Source organism: Pholis gunnellus, assembly GCF_910591455.1.
Source record: "Pholis gunnellus genome assembly, chromosome: 11".
Lineage (NCBI taxonomy): Eukaryota > Metazoa > Chordata > Actinopteri > Perciformes > Pholidae > Pholis > Pholis gunnellus.
The window spans coordinates 19,453,445-19,479,384 of NC_136538.1; the positions used below are offsets into that span (position 1 = coordinate 19,453,445).

Consider the following 25,940-nt stretch of genomic DNA (forward strand, 5'->3'; position numbering starts at 1 on the left):
GGAAACACTGAGGCACCTGCTGCTAAGCTGTGTTTGGAAAATTGCCTTTTCTAATTCTTATTATGTGTTTCAGGTGTTTGATGTGTACATTGTGACTCAGCAGCTTCAACAGCTGATGATTTCCTCCTGAAATAAAATCAAATCTATCAGACACTTTTCCTTTAAACATTTTAATCATCGTATCATCTCTGTTAAGTCTACAATGTAGAAAAATAAGCATAAAAAATATACCAAAAATCAACAAAATAAAATCTGGCAAAGCAAAAACAAACAGCCCGTCAAACTTTGACATGGTGAAAAAATAACTTCATTACTATCATTCTGAACTCAGGACTGGTCCGAACTCTGATTCAATTCAAATAAAATGTATATTGTGTAACGTAGACGTCCCGTCTGTCACAAAACAGGAGAGTTCAGAGCGACATTGTGGCTTCAGCGATGGAGAATCAATAAATCAGGACTAACTTATCAGTTATTATTTAGTTCTTTGTTATTTCTAAACTATAATCACCAATGTCTTCAGGTGAAATGATTCAGAGTGAATGTTTGACTTTAGTTTTTGGGTATTTTCCGCTCAGCTGGAGCAGCCTCTGAGTTCTTGGCAGTAGGACATATTAGCGCTGCAGAAGTTATTAAAACAGCATAACTCGTTTAACGGTGTTCCTTCATGAATCTATCAAACCGATCTAAAGACATCAGAGTACAAAAACGAGCCCATGAACGTAACGCAGAGCATCTCCCTCAACAACGGGAGACTGTCAACAGAAACCAGCAACAAGCACATCAAAGAAATCTATCTTCAACACTTCTGAAGTGCACTAAATAGTTATTAGGGTTAAATGCAGTCGAGTTGCTGCGCTAAGAAAGATCTGCATATATTTGTTGTGACAGTAAATGTACACCAAAGTCTCTCAAGGCTATAATAAAACATCATGCTAAATATTAGCTGTCAAAATAAAAGCTTTAGTTATTAATCACTAACAGCCTTGTGTACAGTATAAGAAGGCTCCACATCCCAAACAAGGCGACTAACTACCTTTAGAAAATTAGACTATAGTAATAGAGTATATTCAGGTAGAATAGTTTCATCTATGCACAACTCAGTCTGACAAGCCTACAAAAATAAATAGAGTAATAAGTAGATTTATATTCTGAGACACAAGCGGCAGAAAAGAAGCAGCTTTTCAACTTCCTTTAGTGCCTCGATGTCCTTCATTTAAAACTAAACGTCTGTTCGGCTGCATTGAAGATCAGAATATCACAAAAACAAGACACGTCGATCTTCAACTGAACTATCTCAAACCATTATTCTCCCACCAGGTGTCAGAGTCACTGAAGCTCAGATGATGAGCCGGTTATCTACAATTTCACGACATCAATCAGAAAAATTAAGCGGCAGCAATTTGATAATCACGTCATCGTTTTTTTTGTAATTTTTATAACAAAAAAGTCCCCTCGTTCCAGCTCCACCGATGTGAATATCTGATAGTTTTCTCCGTCCTCTGTGGTTTTATAGACTAAACAAATGAACCGATTAATTGGGAAAATAATTAAATCAATAACGAAAGTGTTTCATAAGTTGCAGCTCTGCATAAACTGAAATCGACAAACATTCAACACTTTGCTTCGTCAAAGTGAATGTTGGGAACTATTTGTTCTGAAGTATTTATCACGATTTTCTGAATTGTAAAAATTGTGATGAATGCAAAGAAATGTAATCAGTTAAAAAAGAGTAATGCCACATCTGCAACATGCTTATAACCTTTCAAAATAAATGTTTTGGCACATTTGAAATAGAAACTGAAATGTGATCTACAGCTGATAACTTGAAGAGTGTGTAGTGCAGATTTCAGAGTCACTCAATTATGAGTTAATAAGTATTAAAAGTACTTCATGACTAAATAAATGTGTTCCGGACGGCCGGTTGGACAAAATAAAAGATATTTAATTTATTATCATGTAAAACCAAAAGAAGCAGCAAACTCTCACATTGTAGAACCTGGAATGACGAGTCGTTTTGGTATTTTGTTTTGGAAAATAACTTAAATGGTTAATCAATTATCAAAATAGTTTTGGATTATTAAACCATTACTTCTTCAACTAAAAAACTCAACTGCTCTCAGGTTTCTTTTCTTACCATTAAATAAACATGCTGCTCATGTGTATCATCAATCTGACACCCAGCAGATGAAGACTAACAACTCTAACTGGTTATTGATGCAAGTTTTTACTCATATTTTCATCAAACCGTTATCAGCTTTAACAGACAGTATGTTAGCAGCAATGTCTTCATGATCACACTGCTGTTCTTCCAGTTCTGTCCTTCATCATCATCATCATCATCCGTCAGCCTTCTTCTCGTGGTCCTGGTATGCATCACGCTGCTTTCTCTGGATTACAAATCGAATATGTGCTTAAATCCAGCAGACATTCATAGATTGGAAACAGGAAATGTGTGATTCATGTTTGATTTTGTGGCCTTGTGGTGGGCGTCGAGACTAGGTAGGACCGGGCGAGACGGGCCGGGAACAAAACATGGAGGATAACGGTTGAATTGGTGTGAAGTAGTTGCTTCTCGGGGGGGGGGGGGGGGATGCTGCAGACACGAGAACCAAGAGTTTTATTCCAAAGTGAGATATCCACCAAGGTGATGACAGGATTATGGGCAGCATTGGATTTAAAGAAATATTGGCACATTTTAAATACAAAAAAAACAAACAATCTTCATCTTGATGGATACAAGACATTTGGAACAGGACTCTGGGGGGGGGGGGGGGGGGGGGCCGGACGTGAGCCTCAGGCCGGATCAGCTGACCTGGCGGAATCGAGCCACATACGCGCCACAGGACTGACAGTAGGGCCGTGGCGGCTCAGCAGGAAGTTGCTGGCAGAGGGAGCAGAGCTGGAGGTCCCTGCGGGGCCGGGGAGGCTGAGAGTTGGTCCGCAGGAGGGGCTGGTGGTGGCGGGCGGCGCGGGGGTCCCAGGTGGAGCTGACAGTCCTGTAGTCGGCGTCACGACGCCAGTCGGTCTCAGGTGGCACGTCCAGGCGGAGCGGCTGGGCGGGGGCCTCCCCCGGGCCCCTGAGGTGGTGTGGAGCGTAACGGGTGGCTCCGTTGACATTACCGGGCAGCGATGGCTGCCGGTAGTGACCGTTAGTGGCGGTGTTGGCAGAACGGCGAGGGTGGGAAAGGGTGGCGTAGAGACTCTGTGGACCTGGCGGCTGGGGGGCAGGACCGGAGCCGGCTCTGGGTCTGGGGAGGGAGGCGGTGGAGGAGGAGGAGGGAGGAGGCGCTCGGCGAGGAGCCCGGGGCAAAGTGCCGTAACTCAACGCGACGCTGTGGAGGCTTTGACCTGAGACAGTCGGGTGCCTGTCAGACACAACCAGAAACTGCTGCTGGAGGCTCGGTCCAGCTCCTGAGGAGGAGGAGGAGGAGGAAGAGGAGGAAATGCAATTAAAACACAATGCAGAAAATCTGTTTTGTTAACAAAACGTTGACAGTGACACGGTCCATCCTCAGCCAGAACATTTTTTGTTATTTAGAGTTCCCATATGTTTACAGCCAGCTCTATTTAAATGGAGCTCTACCTTCAAGGACATGGAACTGCTTCTAAGCTCAACTCACTGAACTCTAAATAAGAGTTACAGAACCGTATTTGAACAGGAGCAGATGAATTCATTATTTCCAGGGTATTTTATGAGAAATGATTCAGAAGACATCTTAAGATAAGATAGAACTTTATCTTCCCAACAACTTCTCCACAACGCCTGCATAAATATTAAAGTATTTATTTATTCTATTTTATGAGGTGGTAAAATCCCCAAATTCCCAGCATATACAGAGGTAATGAAATGTGTTGCGGTCACTAAGTAAATAAAGTTACATTAAATAATTTATTTTTTATAAATCCCCACATCATGACATCAAAAAAGAATAAAGAAATAAGTGAATCGATGTTTTAATGCTTGTGGAATTTGAAACGTTTAAACAACTATTATTTGGTGGTTGTTGTGGTTTGGGTGGTGCTGGTGGAGAGTGGAGGTGGAGGTGAAGGGCCAGTATGTTACCTGAGTGTCCCCAGGAGGAGAGGCCCGAGTTCGGGGGCCGTGATGTCTGCATGGGAGGGTGCTGTGGAGGAGGTGCAGGAACTGGGGGGCCGTGGTGTCGGGGTTGGTGGTGTTGGAGGAGGTGGTGGTGGTGGTGGTAGGAGGGGTCTGTAGTGAAGGAGGGGGGGGAGGACGGGACGTGCAGGGAGGAGGCGCTTGGGCGACGGGGGAGGGAGGAGGAAGAGGAAGAGTGTCTGAGGGAGGGCCTGAGCACAGGGGGCTGCCTGAGCACGGGGGGCTCCTTCAGGGTGAAGAGGAGGGGAAAAAAGAGATGATAAAAGAAAAAGATGATGGAGGAAGAATAAAGAATGGGAAAAGGAATAATAAGGAGGAGATGTGATGGAGAAAGACGGAGGAGGAGTAAAAACATGGGAAAAAAAGAGGAAGGAAATGAGGTAAGAAATAAAAGGGTATAAAGATGATGACGAGAAGGAGGACGATAAAACAAAAGAGGAAAAGAAATACATAGAATGAGAAGTGAAAGCAGATGTCAGAAGGATGGAGAGAAGTAAAGAACAAGATGGTGGGGAATCAACAAAAAATAGAGGAGAGAAATAAAAAATGTAAACAAGTTAACATGATGGGAAAAACTGTGAAAAATGACAAAATAAAATCCAGACACCTGTGAAAACCTTGTATCTCGAAGATGCAAGTTTCTTTTATGAGAAATGGAAAAAAGGTGAGGAGGAGTTCTTTTACTTCAAACCTGCAATAACTGATTTGTCCCCTTTGTTTTGGCTTTTTATTGTTTAATTCTCAGAACACAGCGCTGTGAGAGCGGTGAGAGTGAACCAGAACCGGGAAGATGTGGGTCGACCAGATGAACAATGAGCTGAAACTCACTATAAAGCGGGTCTGACGGGTAACTGACGGGCCAATTTGTGAGGCATCAGCAGTAAATGGTGATAAGTGAGGGCTTCAACTCCGTTCAACTGTTCAGAACTGCATTCAAGAAACAGAGCCGATTTGTCTTCATGTCAGCGGTTAAATCATTTATGAGGCTCACTGACTGCAAGTCAGAGTTCACCTTGTTTTTAGTTTAATACTCCCCCCCCCCCCGTGTGAGTTCACTGTTGCAGTGGGCCTTTAACAGATACAATCGACCCTCCAACACTGAGGAATAAAATCCTCCGGCTGAAGTGAAACATCAGGATTCCTCCCACAGACAGTTGGATATCTGGAGTCAAACCTCAGTTGTCGGTTCAGATCTGGCCGGCTTCGCCTCGCAGCGAGTGCCAAGGTTAAAAGCTTAATGGAAAACTAAATCAGTGATCAATCTTTAATGCGCTGGCCCGAGGCGATTCCTGAGGGCTGAATACAAGATGGCAGAACGCCAGCGGCAACCGAGAAGAGGCAGTCTGAGAGAAAGAGGCTCTGTAGCGGAGCAGAGGCTGCTGCTGTACAGAGTTTTATATGTTCACGTTTTACTGCTGTAGAGGCATTTATGAGCATGTACAGGACTCCAGCAGCAGACAGGCGGATTGATATTTATTTTATTATTTACAAATGTATATAGGTGGCCCTTTTTAAGTGTCTAACATGCTTTTTGCTGCTCAGAAAGTGAACCAGGCTGCAGTTATATCGTACAAACACTGCAGCAGGATGTTAAATGAAAACCAGTCGACTGTGTGTGTGTATGTGTGTGTGTGTGTAACTTACACAACTGTCGGAGGGGCTGAGGTTTTGGGGTCGTGACCCGATGCCGCTTCCACTTAGGCTGCGGGCGATGCGTCGCAGGTTAGCTGCGCTGTAGCTCTCGTCTTCACCTGACGGCAACTGCACAGAGGTAAGCGGGCGGCGGGGAATAACATTTTTACAAACTTCACCTTATCAAGATCATTATCTTCCTCCTGGTATCAAGTGTTCGATTTATTCATCCATAAACAAGACAATTACAACCAAAAAGCACAAAATAAATACAGACAAAATGAAACCCCATTCATTCTTCTTCCTCGTCAGAACCTTCCTCCTACATTATCGACGATGCAACTCAACTATCCAGAGTTCAATTGGACATTGCGGTGCGTTTCAGCCAGGCGTTAACCTTTAGGTTTGAAAAGTGAAGCCAATGCATAAGTGCCTTAAACTTGCTTTCTAATGGCCAACAGGGGGAGACTCCTCTAACTGCAAAAAGAAGTCAGGTTTTATGGAAGTCTATGAAAACAATGACTCTACTCCTCACTTATTTACCTCAGTTTACATTCTACCCGAGTTTATCGTCTCAGTCGCTAGTTTCAAGTCTCAGAGTAAAATAGGCCATAAAGCAGGGTATGCTTCAGGGTGTGGCTACCTTCTGATGGACAGGTCACTACCACGCCGGTGTTTTCAGCATTTTCATCTTGAAAGTATAACTTCAATTTGTGAAAGTTAATAGCAACCTTTACGTTTGCCTTAAAAATGTCTTATTTAGTGTTCGCTTGTACTTGGCTCCACCCTCTCATGTTAGTTGCAAAAACAACAACAAAAAAACAAGATGGTGATAGCAATAATGACGAACTTGTGGAATCAAACCGCAGTCCGCAAACCAATAGGTGACATCACTGTGACTCCGTCCACTTTTTATATGCAGTCTATGGTAGAAGCTGATGTAGCCTGGAGCACAGATCAGCAGCGGGCTACGACGTCTGGTAAACTTCTAAAGTGTGTGTTTTGTATCCCTTTTTGTTTATCTTTGTTCTTTGAAAGAATCGTTAAAAAAAACAAAACAAAAACGCAAGACCTAAAATGTAATTAGACTTAAGTCACAAATCCCTAACGAGACCACAGAGGCATGTTAAGACATTAATTAACACACACACACACACACACACACACACACACACACACACACACACACTCTCAGTCAGTTGTACCTTGTGAGTTGTGACAGGTGTTCTGTAGGCGTATCTCTCGAGCTCAGCTGTTGGTGTTTTGGACCGTCCAGATCCTGACAGCATTCTCCTCACACCTACACGCACACACACACGTTATTATCTACAGTGAATGCAGCACTAACAGTAGAAGTTGTGTTGCAGCAGTGCAACACAACTACTGAATTACTATTTTCTTTAGTGTGTAGCTGCAGATCTCACAGGCACAGTTTGTTGATGATAGCTTAGCATCGATTAGGAACACCTAGTTTGACTTGAGATATTACTTTAAAACATAATATATAAAATATTAACTGAGTTCTCCTGTTGTTGGGGGTTTGGATGCCTGAACGTATTTCTGCAGTAACTACCTGGTTTGTTGTTGGTTGGTTGAGGACTGACTCCACGACTGCCCCGGTGCATGCTGGGAGCCAGCAGACTCGCCTGGTACAGAGAGTCCAGCTCCGAGAGCTCCGAGAGGTCCTCACCAGGCACCGCCACTCCCCCTCCTCCTCCTGTTGCATTCTGGGAGCCGTAGTATCTGTTGACGTTTTCCGCCCAGCGCTCCACAGGCAGGGCTGCTCTGTAGTCCTGACTGGGGGGCGGGGAGGGGGGCGGGCCGGGCCAGCTCACAGCCGGCGGAGGGAGGGCATTGGAAGGGGAGTCTGGGGTTGAGTAAAGAGGGGAGCTGATTGGGGGGTCAACGGGAGAATCGACAACATCACGTGGGTCCGGGTGTAAGCAGGACCAGTTCCTGACTGGGTAGGAGGATGGCAGTGGGGCAACCCTGGGGCTAGCGGTAGGGGGCGTGGTCTGTGGATGTCGGGTGGAATTAGGCGCCTCCTCCATCATCAGATGACACCTGTCATTGGTGTCAACAGGTGAAGGGGTTTGGGAATATAGCCTGGGTGGGGGCGGGGCCTGTGTTGGGATGGAGACAGGGGGCGTTCTGGTCCACTGGGCAGGATGCTCCGCCTCCTCAGATGGAGGGGGTGGAGCCAAGTCTCCCAGGGGGCTCTGCTCCCAGGTGTCCACGCACAGGGCAGGGAGGGACCTGGTGTTGGTGAGGGGTTTCCCAAAGAGAAAGCAGGGGCCTCCGGTCCTGCTGTTGTCTCTGGGTAAACCTGTAGGGGCCCCGGCGCTGGAGGCGGTGTCAGACACTGAGTTTGTTTTGGGAGGGAGGGGCTTAACAAGGCAGGGAGAGAGAGGCGGGGCCTGTTGGTCCTGACTGGCAGCTGACTGGACGCCATGTCTCTCTGTCAAAAGTATTTGGAGCGAGAGAGGCTTTTCACTGCAGAGAGAGAGAGAGAGAGAGAGAGAGGCGGGTGAGGAAGTGTTGGCCTGCAGTATGTTTGGAACAGATGGTGTCATCCGAGAGCTTGGGCTCGTTGTGTGTCAGTGTGTGTTTCTGAGGTTGTTTCCTGAAGAGTGTCGACAATCTCTCTCCATGGCTCACACTCACATGAGCTAGTTCTCTCCACAACAACTCTATTTCTTGCTAGTGCCCCCTGCAGGCTGCAGTGTTCATTACAGTCACAACTGCTCTCGCTGACTCTCAGGGGTATGTTCTTCTTCTTCTTCAGCTGTAAATAATGCGGCCTAACATACCAGGCTCCTGCCACCTTTACCAGTTTGTAAAACAGAGAATGAATTTTATATTTTACACGCCGAGTGCTAACGCTACTCCTGATTGGCTGAGCAGACTACAGGTGGTACCTGGGCTGTTCCTGCAGCTGCTGCCCCTCCTCCTCCTCCTGCTGCTGCTGCTGCGGTTGTTGTCTGATTGCCTCTGAGTCCTGCTGCTGCTGCTGCAGTTGCATGCGTTGCTGCAGGCTGCGGGCTCTCCTCATGCAGCGCTGCAGCCGGCTGTGACTACTAGCTCCGCCCTCAGCTGCCACCAGCTGCAGTTTGGCTGCAGCCGGGTAACATGTCAACAGAAAATACAAAACAGAAAAAAAAGAAAAAAAAGAGAGGAAAGAATAAATAAGGAAACAAAAGAAAGATGTCGAAAATAACTTGTTATGATGATTTCATGCAAAAATCTTAAAAAGCAAATATACACCTGACAGAAAATCAAATATCAGACATGATGACAATGTGACTGTGTGTGTGTGTGTGTGTGTGTGTGGTGGGCATGAGAAAGATCAATAACTCAGGTTTGGTTCTCAATGATGAAATGGTGAAATTATATTCACACAGAATGTTAAATTAACAAAATGAACTCAAACACATGTCTTGGTGTTCCCAGAGATTAACTTGGTAAAGTGAAGTCGTGGATCTGACGGGCTTTTATTTAGAGGAGAGATGATTTCAAGATTTACTAAAGCTCGACTCACCGAACTGCTTCTCGACTTGTTTTCATCCCTTAGAATTCTAATATTTGATGCTTTTTAATCTGTCTGTTAATGTCTCAGCACAGTTTTGCATTTCTTCATCTGTTTTTGTTGTTTTAACCAGCTGTCAGGTTTTTGTGTGTCGTGCTGCAGAAAAAACACCAGCAGGGCTGTGTGTGTGTGTGTGTGTGTGTGTGTGAGAACAATCCTCAGTGAGACACAAATACATTGGAATCTCATTGGCTGATGTCATCAGCAGGCCACTGTGCTGCTCTGGTTGACATTAGCAACAAAGCGGAGGGTTGGTGGGCAGGGGGTGACCTCATTCACAGTGTTTATTTGGTCTGAGGTACTGAATGTGTCTGTGTGTGTGGCAAGGGGGGAGTGGGAGGAGCTTACAGACGGCTTCGTTGACAGCCGACAGCACGGAAGCAACCTCGCCTGCCTGCTCCAGACGCACTGACTGGTCCAGCAGAAGCTCCGCCTCCGACACGCATCTCTCAAAGCCATCACCTTTACCTGCAGGACGAACACATGCACACTTAATGATTTTGCAGCTCAGTGAAAGTGTCAATGTACAGCTTAGTGTCATAATGCACCTTTACATGTTCTAATTGGAACAACGGGCCTCATGCAAGAACCACTGGTAGGAACAGATTGTTCTGAAGTAGTTTGTCCAAAACTCTCCTTATTCCCCAATTTTCTCCTATTTTGAATTTCCTCTTCTCTTCTGGTCCAGACCTGTTGTAGGAGCCATGTGCATCTAAGCCTTTCACTACTGGATTATAATTTCTTACTTTGTAGAAATTTTGAGATTGAAAACACCATGTTTATAAATTACACTTCATAATTATGTTGAAATTATCCTGTTTGTCTCTTCAATTTGAATTATATAATTCTAAATGTATATATATAGTCTAACAATAGCAACGGCACACTTGTACAAGCCAGAGAAAGTTAAGCCAAGAAGACGAAGAATGTTCTTGCATGAGGTCTAATAATTCTGACAATCTGCTCTCAGACTGACATCAGCAGAAGACGGTTAATGAACGACAGAGCATCACATCCGTTAAGACTTCATTCATTGTTTATTTGTATTTGTTTGAGAGATGTTGAGGGACTGTGTTGATTGACAGAAATGTACGTCAAAGAAAGGCAATTAATACTCGCAGTCGGCTCACAATCAACTGAAAAATCTCAAAAACAACAAACAACATAATACAAGTATAAAGTGGAGAGCAGCCTGGGTGTTTGCGCGCACACACACACACACACACACACACACACACACACAAACAGGCATTATTACTGCGTGGGTCATTCTGTCTTTTGTGCGGCGGCTCAGTCGGGCCCTTTCAGTTGCTCAATGAGGAACATTCCTGTTGTACAACACGACACACACAAGCGCACGCACACACCAGATGACTGACAGTTGGATCAGTGGTGGACTAAACCTCTGTTGACTTACTGATGTACTGAAATTCCCTCTTCTAGAGAAAGTTGAGTCCAGATTTCCCATGATGCATTGTTAATACATGGTAATTGAAAGCATTACAAGTGTGTGTGTGTGTGTGTGTCTGTGTCTGTACCCTGGATCTGCAGCTGGTCCAGGTCCAAGTACTTGCTGGGTCGGGGGTTGAAGCCGAGCGCCGCCTCCTTCTCCTTCTCCTGCAGGCGGTGCTGCTCCTCCTCCCTCGCTCTCCTCTGCACCTCCTCCTGCAGCTCGTCCAGCTCGCTGCGGCCAACCGGGGGCGCTGCTTAACACACACACACACACAAACACACACACAGTCATCACTGGGAACTATGGCAACAAAACGGCCTATAGCGTCCCCACATGAGACATTCAGATCAGCCAGATTCAATATTTGTCAGCTGATTCCAGTTTGAATGGTTGACAAGATGATTAGTCTCTCTGACCAACAGCAAGATGGAAATTAGTGTCAGTTTAAGTGAAACGTCCTCAGATGGAACAATGTCTCTGGCTTCCTTTCCCTAAATTAATTTAAAAATTAATTTTTTTAAAATATAAAAGTCCAGATGTGTACAGTTCATTTCAAGCAGATGCAATAATTCTTAACAAGTTTGCAGGTCTGCAGAACACAAAGTGGTGCGATTGCATAGAGAGTCAATGGAAACACTGTGTGTCGGACTCGTACCGAGGCTCCCCCTGCTGGAAGAGCTGAGCTCCTGCAGCAAAGCTCCACTGCTCTTTGACCTGATGTTCCTCCATGCTGGTCCTGAGGAAGGCTTCTTCCCAACACAGTCCCTGAAGACGAGAGAGAGACAGAGAGAGAGTAGTGCTTTAGCACAGTGACATCCAGTAATATGTCTTGAATATTTTGAAAACCAGTGTAAGTGACACTGGGACCTACAGAAACAACTAGAGCTGCATTTAGTAGAAAAATACAGTTAATATATGACTTAAATCACAGGGCCTTCATCAGTGGACAAACTGCTCTGGACCAGAACCGTCTGTGAGCTCACCTGTCGGCCAAGTTCAGGTCCAGGCTGACTGGGCTGCTGCTGTTCCTCTCGCTGCTCTCATATCCGCTCTCCATCCTCTGGATCAGCCTGGGAGGAGGGGGAGGAGGAGGAGGCAGCTCTGCACGTCCTGCACTTCCCCTTCCACTTGCAGGTCTATCTTCACCTCCTCTGTGGCTGCTGGAGGTGGTGGGAAGAGTCCAGGAGGAGCCTGGCCTGACAGACCTCGCGTCCTCCTGGGCCGGGAAGGAGGCATCTGCTCCCTCTGAGGCCGGAGCCCCACTGTCGTCGGTCAGCGAGGCTCCGAGCGGGCTGTATCCTGCCTGCCTTCGCCTCTCGCGATTGAAGATGCTGTCGATGTTGAGTGCCTCCCTGCGGGGCCTCCACGCTGGCCGGTATCTCCCTGAACCCGCTCCACCCGAGCAGTTGGACTTGGAGTCGCTGCTGGTGCTGTCGGCCTCCCAGTCATGGGGTGTGCTGGAGGAAGGGCAGGGGGAGGAAATGGTGGCAGGATAGTGGTGGTTGTCGGTGGAGGAGTGGATTTCAGAGGCGAGGACGGCAGCCGGTAAAGACGAGGAGGACGAGGAGGAGAGGGGTCGGCTGTGGATGATGTTGCTCATGGTCTCTTTGAAGTCTCTGAGGCGACTAGTTGAGGATGAGAAGGAGGAGGAGGGTTTGGGGAGGTGACGAGGAACCTGTTGCTCCTTTAACGTCTCTCCTGGAGGGAGGAAAGAGGAAAGATGAGAGGGGGTTAAGAGAGTAACAGCAGGGAGATAAGAGGGGAGAAAAGAGGAACAGACAGAGGAGCAGAGTGAGAAGAGGAAGAAAATGAGGATAAGAGAGGAAGAGAAGCAAGGAGGACAGAAAGAGGAGAAAAGGAGGAAGAAATTGGAACAAAGTAGGCAAGTGAGAATGAAAGAAAGGTAAAAAAAACAAAATATATAGAGACAAGTTGAAAAGTAAGATTACGTTAGAGTGACTGCAGAAATGAATGAAGGAAGAGAGAACAAATGATTTAATAATAAAAAACGATGACAGCAACACAAGTTCTCCTCCTGTGGTCACAAAACTGTATTTCATATCTTCTTTTCCCTCAAAGAAGCATTTAACGACCGAATGTTAGCATAACGGAATATCTCAACATTTTATTGCAGCTTCCCTAAAAGCTCAGTTTCCTCACAGCTAATGTTGGCCACAAGAAATTAACAAAATAAAATAAGGCAATGTATCTTCATAGGATCGAACCAGTTCATGTTATAAGCTGGCAAACTGCCAGCTCACCTACTTTAGTTAGTCAACATTCAAGCCTGACAAATGTATTAGAAGTTAAATAGGACACATTTTTATATATTTGAATCCTACTTTCCATTTCCTAATATTTTGCAATGTATTGGTATAACTTATGTATTATATATAAAAGTTTATTTTTCAGCTCTCAAATGTGACGCACGCTATATATATTGAACACGGCTCCTAAAATAACCAAATTGAAGGGATCCTTAAATACAAGCAGATATATCGTTTTCAGGCTTCTTAAACTCTCAAAAATCGACATTAAAAAAATCCAGTGTTGGTTGAATTTCATTCAACATGTTTAATAGTCTGCCCAGTAGTTTCCTCTCTGCCCGGTGATCGGCCCCTGTGCCCCGGCCCCTGATTAGCACACACACCCCTGCCTACCCTCACTGTGGTAACCAGCCGACGGGGCTTCGTTGTCGAGTTTAGATCGCCGGTGGCGGCTAGAGCTCCGCCTCCTATCCCCGGCCCCGCCTCCCTTCCTCAGAGACTGGTGCTGCTCACTGTCCGTCACGTGGCCTTAGCAACAAGAAGCATGGTGACAGATGTTTACAGCATGGTCACCACATCATGCGACACAAAGTAAAGACGAATGGCAGAGCGTGAATGACTGCACGGCAAGGTCGTACAGGAAAATAAAAACAAACAAACTGTATTCTTTGCCTTCCAAAGATTGTCCACATCCATCCAGACATCCATCCCTCAATCCGATCTATCCACTGGAGGCATTACTTTACCTCACTACCATCTCATTTCTAGCCTCCTATACTTCCCCCCCCCCCCCAGACAACGGTTTCTCCTGCTACCCACCTACGGTATCCAGGCTGCAGCGCGAGGTGTGCAGGGGTCCGTCTGGGCGCTCGGTGCAGATAACGGTTCCCTGGGAGTCAGAAGAGTAGTGACTGGCCAGGGACTCATGGTGCGAGTGGGAGGGCTGTCGGTACGAGTAGCTCTCCGTCGACGAATCGGTGCGAGTGTCGCTGGAGATTGACTGCTCGCGGCCTGGCCGAGCGGGGTGGAGGGGGATGGGATTAGTAAATGTGATGTGCTCATATACACGCACACACAAATATACATCATATCAGACACGCCTGAACATCAACGTTGCTACAACTACTGCTACAACTACTTCTCTAAAGGTTAGCTTTCTTTTAGTTACCTCAGTCTTGTCTGTCATAGTACTATTACTACTACAACAACAAGTACTACCGTTTCCGGTTTAGTTACCTGAATGTTTGCTGTCGTGCTACTACTACGACTCCTAGCTGTGTTGTAGTTACCCGAGTCCTCGCTGTCGTAACAGGCCTTGTTGAGGTGGTGGAGGTCGAAGCGGGAGGGCAGGTCCTGGACCGACACCGGCGTTCCCCGCGGGTCAGCGTACAGCAGCAGCAGAGGCTGGTAGTGGCCCTTGATGCAGCGAGAAACCACGTCCTTCCACTTGGGACCAATCTGAAGGGGAGCGACAAAAACACAGCGGACAATGAATCCTAGAGGACACGGTACAAGCTGAAACCGGGACCTCTGCGTACCCTCACACCTCGAATGTTTAATCAGCATTTCATATCTTCTGCTGCTCAGTTCATTTTCAGGTTGATGTTAAAAGTTGTCAACATCAAGTATCACTAAAAAGACAAATTGTGCCTTCACAGACACCAAAAAAGTGAATTCAGATCTCAATTGAATCTTTGAGTTTTAGGTATTTTTTTTACTTTTACATTTTTTTTATTTAGTTAAAGGTTGAACCTAATTAGATTTAATTAGGGACTTGAAGTACCAAAAGAAAGAAGGTATTTTAACTTAGGTAGAGACAAACAATGCTAAGCCCTACTGACCACATGTTTAGAAATAGTATTATCCTTTATATATATATATATATATATATATATATATATATATATATATATATATATATATATATATATATATATATATATATATAAGGCTTTTCCACATCAAACCATTGTTGGGAATGAATTTACCAGCCGCAGTAAAGACGTCCTGTTCACCTCGAAAACACTGCTCGGCAGCTAAAACAGTGACGGCAGCGGAAATTTTGGAGGCGGTTTCATCAGGCTGTTGGAAAAGAAAACGTCCTCTTCCTGCTTTCTGTCTGTATGTTTTGTTTGTGAAACAAATCCTCCTGCTTGTTATTTCAGCTTTTACTCCATTTTCCCAGCACCACCAAAAAAAAGGTCCTCGTTCACCTCCATGATCTGCTCAGATCTAACAGGACGTCCCGAAATCCCAAAACTCCGACCTGTCTGTAAACCACGTACCGCTCAGAGAGTGTGAAAAAATGTGTGCGTTTGTACAAGTGAAAGAAAGAGATGTGTGAGCAAAAGCGTCTGCTGTGGTGTGTGTGCATGTGCGTTGACCACACCCTCGGTCGTGTCCAGCTGGACACATCAACAATAGAGGGATATCCTTGTTTTCGCAAACCAGCAGAGAGAGAGAGAGCGAGAGAGGGAGAGAGAGAGGGAGGGACATCGAGGGAGTGGGGGAATGTGATATCTCATGATTCCATCAATGTTATTTGAGTACAGCAATAATAGAAAAGAGTAAAGTAAAAGTAAAAGAGGAGAAGGTAAAGAACAGAGGTCAGAGAGAGGTGTGAGAATGAACAGAGAGAGAGAGAGAGAGAGAGATCACCGACTACAACATGAGGTCATTTCCTTTCCTGAAACGGCCGACACATACTCACTCATGTGTGCTTCTATACCTGCAATGACCCTCAATAAATACCCCCCAGTGGTGGAGCTCATTTCAGTTCCTTCATATTCTGCTGGATAACTTGTGAATTTAATGAGAATTTTAACAAATAAAGCACATATTTGTTTAAGATTACCAACTCTACCTTTAAAAAAAAAGAAATGAAGTAGTTCTGTTTTTTCTAGATCTTGGCACAAAAAGGATTGATTGCAGGTATCGTTTGACGTATAGTGGTACTGGTTTATTTCGATATATTTTGATAAATATTTGATTGACTAATTATCTTTATCATTGTGCCCTACCTACCACCAACACCTCCTCATGTCACCATGCATGTCTGAATATACCTCCTTGACGTGTGCATCATCGAAGTACATCCATCGCCGGATCTTTGTCTGGAAAAAGAAGGTGGAGTAATGTTTCCCGTAGTAACACACCATGCCGACCAGGTAGAGCTCGGACTGACGAGCCTTCTCCTCCGTCACCCTGTAAAACAACTGAGAGCAAAGAGAAGAAGAGTTCAACGAAGCAGCTTGATTTTCTAACACCGTATGCTGATGACTCAGTGATGTACATCAATGTGTTTGTTTAAAGACTTCATACATCCCCGAGACGCAGGCAGGTTCCCAGGGTGTGAATGACGTCCTCGGCGAGGTCCGACTGCTCGGAGTCCCAAACCAGACCGATGGTGATGATCTCGGGACTGTTGAGGAGGACACGAGCTATCCTGAGCTGCTGACCACACTGACTCTGAAGAAGAGGAGGAAGAGGAGGAGGAGGAGGAGGAGGAGGAGGAGAAAACAAGTCCAACATTTATATTGATGTGAAACGGTGCAAATCTTTACATCTGAGAAGCTGTAACCATTTGATTAGTAATCATTTGTTATGAAAATGTCTCACGGGACAGCTGCGCAGGTCTCCCATGCTGGCGTTTCGCAGCAGCTCCCCGAACATGCCGGGAGTCGCTTTCTCCCTCGTCTCCAACATCTTCACTGCCTGGTTGCTGAGGAGGACGAGGAGGAGATATTACCTTCATAGCTCTAGTTTATGACTTTCATGGTGTTGTCTTTGTCATTATTGTTACATTTACCATCACATTCAAATCACACACAAAAACATAATTAGCCTTATAACTAAAATCACCTGTGTGTGTGTGTGCCATGATGAAGAGAGCGATTAGTCGGTTGCCTAGGTGACCCTGAAGTGTAACCTAGCGACATGAGTGTGTGTGCGGGGGCAATTTACCCCTGCTGAGACAGGAGCTAAACATAGAGTCCCACACTAAGACTTACCACAGAGAGGTGGTGGAGATGTAGTGGACCATCTGGATGAAGGGGAGAGGGTCTGAGGACGCTCCACAGCTGCTGCACACACACTGACACACACACACACACACACACACAGGTAAACATCACACATCTGGCACTGTAATTTAGACATTTTGACAACAAGAGTTTGATATGATATTGACAATATACCTCAACAGATAGTATGATATATTTTGAAGATATTTATTTCATTTTTAAGACATTTATTGACCTGAAAACTTTGAGAAACAAACTTCAATAAACTTAGTTTTGCTGTCATTTGTTCCGGCGGAGGAGAACTCGACTGGTGAACACTGTTCACAACCAGACCTCGTCTCAGTCTCACCTGTTCGTAGAGCGTCATGGCAAACTTCTGGTGGGGGATGCAGTGTCTGGCTGTGCAGATGTCTTCTTTGGTCTCATCTGCAATGTGGAAGTGGATCCTCATCAGGATGTTTTCCTGCAGAAACACAAAGAACAGAAATGATCCTCAACCGTTTACAACAAAGACAGTTACATTGTCCTTTAAATACCTCCCACTACTAACTATTTTACAGTGATGAGTGAAGAAGCACAAAGTGTCTGTAGTCTTACAAAGCACTCTGCAGCGTCGTCCATGATGCCGAGCTGAAACCTCTGCTCGTCCTGGAAGGTTTTGGCGAGCGCGCTGCGAAGAGCGTCCGACGGTAAAACTCTCTCACTGCTGTACTGAAACTGAGCGAAGATACTCTGAAGAACGAGGGGATACAGACACACGGAGAGTGTTAGAAACAGGGGAGCTGGTCCGGGATCAGCTTCAGATATATCGGTAAGAGAGATTCTCACCTTCAGAGCGCAGAAAATGCACGAGTCCTCCATACACTTATGAGTCGTAAGCTGACGAAAACTACGCCTGAAGATGTCGAGGTGCCACAGAACCTGAGAGACAGAGACGGAGGGATGACATCAGTAAACGACACAAACACACACACTGGTCAGGTCACCATACAGGGTGCAACAGATGAAAGAAATAAGGAGGAGGAAGGATCGGAAATTCCACTCAGGATTTAATAAAAACATTAAAATAATAAAACTGACAACCCTTCCTTAAAAATCTCCCTCACTGGTGTACTGTACCCCCCCCCCAAAAAAACAGAGTCAAAGCAATCTTCCTTCAACAAATACCTGCCAAGATCTGATCCCAAAATCTCGGCAGACAAAGAGCAGGAAATAAAGACTTTAAAGTTTGAAATAATCTTGGTTTAAGAGTTCGAAGGATTCTCAAAAACCCTTTCTGTCCACAACTCTGCGGTAAAATTTGGAGCCAGAAGAGCAAATGATGTAGACTACAAGGAGAAAACTGGATTCTCTCCAATCTGAGTTTAAGTTTATCCTTATAAATTCGGAATAGACTGCTTGAAAAATCGATGTGTCTCAGTGCTGCAGCGGCCGCTCTGCCTCCACTAAAAGGCTCAATGTGACGCGGGATACCAGCCAATCACCTGTCAGCACAGACACACTGCCACCGCTGTCGAGACCACAGCCGGCCAATCAGAGAGCTTTTTTATTCAAGTGACCCGAGGACAAGCTGAAATGTGTGTGTGAGAGAGCGAAAGAGACTTAGTGAAAAACACAAGTAGAGACATGAAAGAGTGTGTGTGTGTGTGTGTGTGTCAAACTGTGTTCATCACTCTCTCCATCTGCTTCAGGAAACCATCTGGCCTCCTGCGTGACGAAGAGTGTGTGTGTGTGTGTTTGTGAGAGAGATGGAGTGTGTTAAAATGAGAGTAATGTTGAGTGTGTGTGTGTGTGTGAATCAAGACGATAAACAGGGTAAAAAAGACAGAACATGATGTGTCACGTGTCAGACAGAACAAATGTCACAAAAGCCATGTTTTCATTCAATTGTCAAGCACATTTTAAGCAAACTTTTGAAATGTAGCAAAAAAAAGAGAAAAGAAATGTGAATAAGCGAATTAACTCGGCTACAGGCCACGTACAAAAGTACGGTTAAATAAATGTGAGTATTTGGTGCTTTTTTTGTGATGTATGATAGTAAACTAAATATCTGCGTTTTGAACCAACAGACGCACAGAACAAGCTATTTGAATCCACATTGATTGCAAAAAGTTTTCCGCAATAAACGAATGATTAAGAAAAAAAGGCAGGAAAATTGATAAACTTGCTAAAATCTTATCTCATCCATCGAGCTGCAGCAGTTAGTGTTAGTCTGAGAGGACTGAACAGCCTCCTGCAACACAACACAACAACCACACCTTTAGTTTAGAGGTCTGACAGCCTGCTATCACATCCAAACAATTATCATCATTACTATTATCATTGTTACTACTGTGGTGTTGCAGCAGCACAAGGACAGAAATATGTTCAGATAAACAGAAAGAGAGAAAAGGAAAGGTTGTGACTACGCGTGAACGAGACCATAGACGCCACAAACCATCTTCCCAAAAGGTAACGGTAAGCTGTGTAAATTCAAGTTCTGGATCAGTTTCAGACAGAACCTTTATGGAACAGAGCTGCAGTTCAGTCTGCATGCACTGAGATCACATGGAGTCTCCTAAACCATGACACACACACACACACACACACACACACACACACACACACGGATTTTAACCAGCTGTGACGGCGGGTTGTGAAGGCAGCCAGAGGTTTCATAACAGGATCAGAAACCATCAGCACAGAAACTCAGTTCCAACCGCAGATGAAAACTATTTTATTTAACATTTTAATGTGAAAGTGTTTCATTCAGTCTGTGCATATATTCTGTACCAATCTGCTCAACCCACAACATTTACACTTCAGCTCAGAAGAATATATATTTTTCGTGTCCAGAGACTTTGGGAGACTATACTCTCCTGCTGAGCGGCAGGAATTCAGACACGGAGGAATTTTTTCATCACTTTATTAATGAGAAGGATTTTAAAAAGAGCCGCAGCGGTATGAAGGTCACGGTACGGGTACGGTTTGAATCCTTGGAGTGATGAACAATTCTTATGAAACAGAACTTTGCCTCAGTTTGAGGCATTTTTTTTGGCGACACAGTCAAAGTGAATGTGTGTTATAAAGAGCTGTATGACTACAAGTCATGAATGTACGGAGGGACAGAAAACTGGACTAGAGCTGTAATCAGTTGATTCATCGATCAGTCCATCGACAGAACTATATTTATAATCGATCAATCTTTTCTCTCGCTTCAGGAGATATATATATATATATAGATATATATCTATATATATATATATATATAGATATATATCTCAACTTCTTCGAAAAATGACAGAAGGTGTGTAGGACTAGAAGCCCTGAGGTGTGAATCTGGTTCATCTTTGGACAGGAGTCCTCAGTGAAACACACTGTGGTGTCAGCACTTTGGGTGCGTTTGTTTTCTCCTTCCCGCCCCCCCGCCAGGTCCAATATGTTACTTTACTCCTGCAGGACGAAGCAGCAGCGCTCAGCAGGTCAGCCAGGTAATGAACCTTCAGCACAGAGATGTACAAGACAAATCCTGTATGCTTTCATTATTTAATCATTTCATCTACAAAATGTCAGAAAATAGTGAAAAATTCCCACAGCCCAAGGTGAGCTCTTCAAATGTTGTCACACCAACAGTCAGATATTCACTTTAATGTGACAAATAAAAGCATCCAGTCATCACATCTGAGATCAACTAAATCACTGCAGCTCTTGTTTCAGTTCTTTTTATTTGAAAATCAACCTGCAGAGAAAAATTCATCACAGTCAAAGTGTTACTGTAATTATTCAAGTGTTGGCTATTCAACTTACATGCAATCACTGCATGGTGACGCAGACATTTGACACCAGAACGGGAACCTTATTAATGTCAAAAACATACAAGACTTGTGACTCGAAGCCATCTGGTGCAGCAGGGATGAGACAGCGGGAGGACGGGTGGAGCAGTAAGCTGTGAGGTGGGTGGGAGTGTCTGTCGAGAGGGTAAACCACCGAGGAACGGGGGAGGCTGCACCGTGGATTCCAATGAATTCTTTAAATATCTGAAGGAGGTGCGTTCTAGTGACTCTTAAACACACTCAAAAAAGGACTAAATAAGGTTTCTCAACATCGACTGAGATGGATTATATTGCTACACTACAGTTGAACAATGATGAATCTCCTGCCACAAAAGCTGGATTGAGTACAGTCAGACTCGATACTTTTGAATGGTCTTTCATGCTTTTGGGTCGTAGGAAGGCCTCTTTACAATATATTAAGGGTTTGTTTTGGTGAGGGTATTCTACTGTTTTTCATCTTGATTGAAATAGTTATTATGGGAGGAAAGAATAGCATCATTACAGATGATTACAGTGATGTACATATTATTAAATTAAAAGTTGGTTTTCATACCAATGACCTCAAAACAACCGCTGCCGAAAAGGAATTAAATCAATCTAAAAAGTGGTTTGGATAGATTATGATAAATATCAAGTGGCGTCCCATCTGTATTAAATTAATATTTTATTAATTGAATTACTGTCTCATTAAATAAAGTCAATCGGAGCGCTGGATGTCCTGAGCAGCAGGGAGGATGAGAGGATGAAGATGTGTGAACAGCGGAACTAAAGGCCTCAGCTGCTTGTTACCACGATGTTCTTCCTCTTCGCTTTGTCTTCGTCACATGTCGGAGCTGCTAAGCCTTCTGATGACCCCCCCCCCCCCCGCACCCCCGGTCCGCCACGCCGCCTCCACTTCCGTCAGCTCAGCTGCTCGCAGCCTCACAATCCTTTTGATCACTTTGTTTTGACGTTAGGCAACGGTGACAAGACGGACGGACGGAGAGCTAAAGGGCTGTTGGAGGAGCAGGAGGGGGTCAGAGAGTGGAGAAGGTGGTCGGTGCAGAGAAGTCACGAGAAAGTGTAAGAGTTCACGGTACACTGGTCTCGGGTAGGGGGGGGGGGGTTACCTTTCAGATTTACTGTGTTCATATTATAAAGGCCAAAGAATCTAACTAACATGGAAGGAGTTTGTTTGTCTGTTGTTTGATTTTGTCGACAACTGTTCTTCCGATCATCGTCACACTCGGCAGGTGTATTACTTAGGACCAAAGGAAGTGCAGTGTTGAGTACGAGCTCTTGAGATCTACGGGACTTATTTATTAGTAGTGCCTTGTGTACGGAAGGGGACCCCTATCAACTGTTACATCGCAGCACTGCATGCTGGGTACAGCTCGCTCTCTCCGTCACACGCTTCAGGGAACAGATACCGAAAGACGAGAGATCTACACATATATATATATATATATATATATATATATATATATATATATATATATATATATATATATATATATATATATATAAACATATAATTATCATCAACTATCGACAGGCGTTCATCCGATCACATTTGGCGCGTGCATTGCTCGGGACCTAAGGGAGGGCCGGGTGATGAGAAGCTGTTTGGATGAGCGGTTCAGAAAGCAAAGTCAGAAGCCAAGCAATCAGCCCGTTTCGAGGCACTGCACTAGTCCTATAAAAACCAGGTGGAGACTGATATTTTGTAGGATGCAGGTTATATTTCCTACCTAGTTGCATTCCATGAAGGGGAGGCTTTGGTATTGTGTGAGCATGCTCACTGGAATACTTATGGAACTGAGCCATTGTTATTGTTATCCATTCTACCTGTGCTGTTCCTCATATGACAAGTCAAAATGTCTGCAGATCAATCAACAGAAAGATGATCAGCAACTGTTTTTAAAATCAATTGACTTTTTTTTTTTTTTTTAAATGCCTAAAACAAACACCAAAACATATGCTCGTTCCTGCTTCTCAAATGAGGGGATTTACTGTGACTTCTTCACTATATTTGTGGCATTTACTTAAAACAAGTATTAAGTTATTTTAGAGCATACATGTAATTTATGTTCATGCATTAATCTGTTAATGAGAAGTTTGTCAGGCATGTGTGTAGCTGAAACATTAGAGTGCACCATTGTGTGGTCTGACTTTTTTTTTTAGCAAAATGTACTTTAATTACCTCTCTCACGTTTTTTTTGTGTAGTTAAACCACGAAGGATTGACAGAAAACAATGCAGCTTGTAATCCAGTGCAAGTGTTAGTAATGTGATCTGATGGATACCAGCAGCCCTGTTTACTCTCCTGCAGCCGAAGCAGAGCTGGATTAAGTTCCTGCTCATGCTAACAAAACACGTCCTGCTGGTGCTGCTGCTTCACATTCAACTGAAACACAGGGACGCCTTTATTGTGAAACAGTCACAGGAAACAATTTCTTCTTTAACATTCTGTCAAACTCATGAGGCACATAAAAAAAGATCAAAATCGATGCAGCAGGACCAGAGATGTCCTTTTACATTCCACACATTCCACACCTGGCGCCTACATAACCCACAATGCAACAGGACATTTGTCTGACTTCACAACGCTTTATACTACTTTTAAAACATGTGCAGTAGTACTCCCCAACACCTGAAAATATCACCGAGGTGGAAATTCAGTTCCTATTTAAGGATTACAACTTTATACAGATTAAGGGTTTCTACTGTTGACAGATGACACTGTGTGCGGTGACCTCTGACCTCTGACTATTGCTGCTGAGCTCACACTGAGCTTCAGTTAAACGATGTAATGAGTGTTTCCTCTTCATCCGAGTCTGTCATTTCAGCAGCAGCCCCACCCTGCAGGGTTAATGAGTCAGCCTCCGTTTGCAAACCAATAATTACTGCTCTCACACCGTCTCAGCTCTAATTGCCGAGGCACACAACACACCTCCTCCTCAACCTCCTATTTAGAAAGCTGAGTCATAAATAAGTGTAATGTGCATTCTGGGAGGTGTTACAGGCTCCTGGAGGCGGCTCATTACAGGCTCACATAAGCATGGAGGAGATTATCAAACTGGTTGTTATGTGGATGGTGCAGTCATCTGTCTGACTGCTGTTTACCAGCCACAGCGTTGCCTGATTGACTGGCTCAAAGGCACTGCGGTGAAGCTTTCTGTCAGCATCTACTTTGGATCAAAGTATTGCAGAGCAATACTGACGCACATAGAAGCCCCTTTACACAGATACTGCCGTCATCGAGAGTCTACAGTGTTAGCAGCTCTGTGAAACAAACGCATAACAATCCGTTTGTTCATGTATTCTGAACAGACAGTAGTTAAAGACAGACAAACTCCTCTTGCTGGGGACTGATGGAGTATTTTGCCTGCTGTCAACTTAGGTAAACTATTCAGGCTATTATCATATTTCAAGCAACATTTCAAACACTTCTGTATTACACTGAACTAATACTTTCCCAAAAGGAAACAAGTCACAATAGGCTATAAAAACTGAAAAGCATCTCTTATGCTATGAAACTGATGTATTTCCATTGACATCCATAACAACTGTGGTGTAACGCCGACACACCGTCCGTGTGTTTTACACAACTCTCTCTCTCCAACGCTGTTGTCCCTGAACAGGAACCTGCAGGCCGGACTTATTTGCTCTCACCATAGCGTGACCGACTAGGACGCCAATCCGCTTGTTGTGCTAACTTCAGCACATGTTGCTAACAGCGTACAGCTAAACGTTTCAAGAAGGAACTCGCACCTGTGAACTGTAGTTCAGCATTACGTGCACTAACCTACATACTCTGTATCCTCTGTGCACCGGATCGTAACCCTGTACCGAGACGGTTCTACGCAAATACAACATTTAATCTGCATGCTATTTTTTCAATTAATTCGTTAGAATTTTGTCTCATATATGTCCAAAAATAGTGAAATTGTCTGTCACAGTTTCCAGTCTTAGGTAATGTCTTAGAGCAACAGTTTAAATGAAGTATTGAAATAGTTGCAGATTCATTTTCTGTTGATCGTTTCAGCTCTAAACTGAATCTTTGGGTTTTGGACAGAAGAAAACAAGTGAAGACATCACCTGGGGCTCAGAGGAAACTGTGTTACAGACCAAAATATGTATCAATTAATCTGGAAGACACCGGCAGATTAATCAATAATGAAAACTATCTTAAATTGCGGCCATAATGTATTCAAATCGATTAATATCGCATGTCTTCAAACACTGTTTTCCGCCTGGACCTGAGAGGGAAAGTCGGCATGTATGCTCTACAACAGGTACACTGAACTTCCTGTCAGTGGTCAGTACATGTGTTCACCCAACACGGGGTCAACCGGTCAGAGTGAATGTGCGTGACGGAAGGAAGTCAAAAGAGAAAGAAATGACAGAAAGTGTGAGTGTACCTGCAGGGCGCTGTTCAGGAAGCAGCTGTTCTGTCCCGGCTCGTTGCTCAGCCCTTTGCTGGGAGCGATGGACGTCATGGTGCGAGGCGTCAACATCCCCTGCATCCCCACACCACCATTGCTGCCGCCAGCGCCGCTTCCACCTCCGCCGCCGCCTCCACCTGACGCAAAGTAGTTCCTCTTCCACGACATTTTTCCCGCCCTCTCCTCTTTTCGCTCTCCTTCTTCGTCTCTCGGCCTCGCTCCTAGCAGGAGTCAGCTTCCCGTCTTCTGTTCTCGTGTCGAGGGAGACAGAGACATTTCCTCCGGCGGACGGGAGGATGAAATTCTAAATATGATGAAGACTCCCAACAACAGAATGGACAAGAGCAAGAAGAAGGAAACAGTAAACCGCAAAAAAAGAGAAGTAATTCTGCTCCCAAAAAGAAGAATGCAAATAAAGTCCTCAGTAAAAGATTTAGTTGAACAGTGTAATGTTCTTTAACTTGAACTAATCTCTACCGTCTGCATTTTTTTATTCCAAAAAAACTGCACAAAAATATTGAAAAACTTCCAAGGATATCCAGTTCTGTATCTCAGGTTTCAGGTCCAGAAACTCCAAAGCTTTTGTGTGTGAACTTCCTACGCTCTTCTTCTTCTTCTTCTT

The 25,940-nt window shown here is 44.5% G+C and overlaps 1 protein-coding gene across 1 annotated transcript; it reads right to left on the bottom strand.

Moving 5' to 3' along the window:
* Window positions 1-2,806: 2,806 nt before the first annotated feature.
* On the bottom strand, window positions 2,807-25,486 carry usp54a (ubiquitin specific peptidase 54a; the record flags this gene model as incomplete). The annotated part of the gene is made up of 21 exons (XM_079168423.1): window positions 2,807-3,414; window positions 4,067-4,346; window positions 5,765-5,881; window positions 6,958-7,052; window positions 7,326-8,245; window positions 8,671-8,866; window positions 9,687-9,806; window positions 10,877-11,044; window positions 11,447-11,556; window positions 11,775-12,489; window positions 13,452-13,586; window positions 13,878-14,069; window positions 14,348-14,516; window positions 16,124-16,273; window positions 16,380-16,526; window positions 16,677-16,779; window positions 17,069-17,151; window positions 17,430-17,543; window positions 17,678-17,812; window positions 17,909-18,001; window positions 25,295-25,486. 21 exons carry the CDS (start codon window positions 25,484-25,486, stop codon window positions 2,807-2,809), a joined length of 4,842 nt encoding a protein of 1,613 aa, XP_079024549.1.
* Window positions 25,487-25,940: the final 454 nt, after the last annotated feature.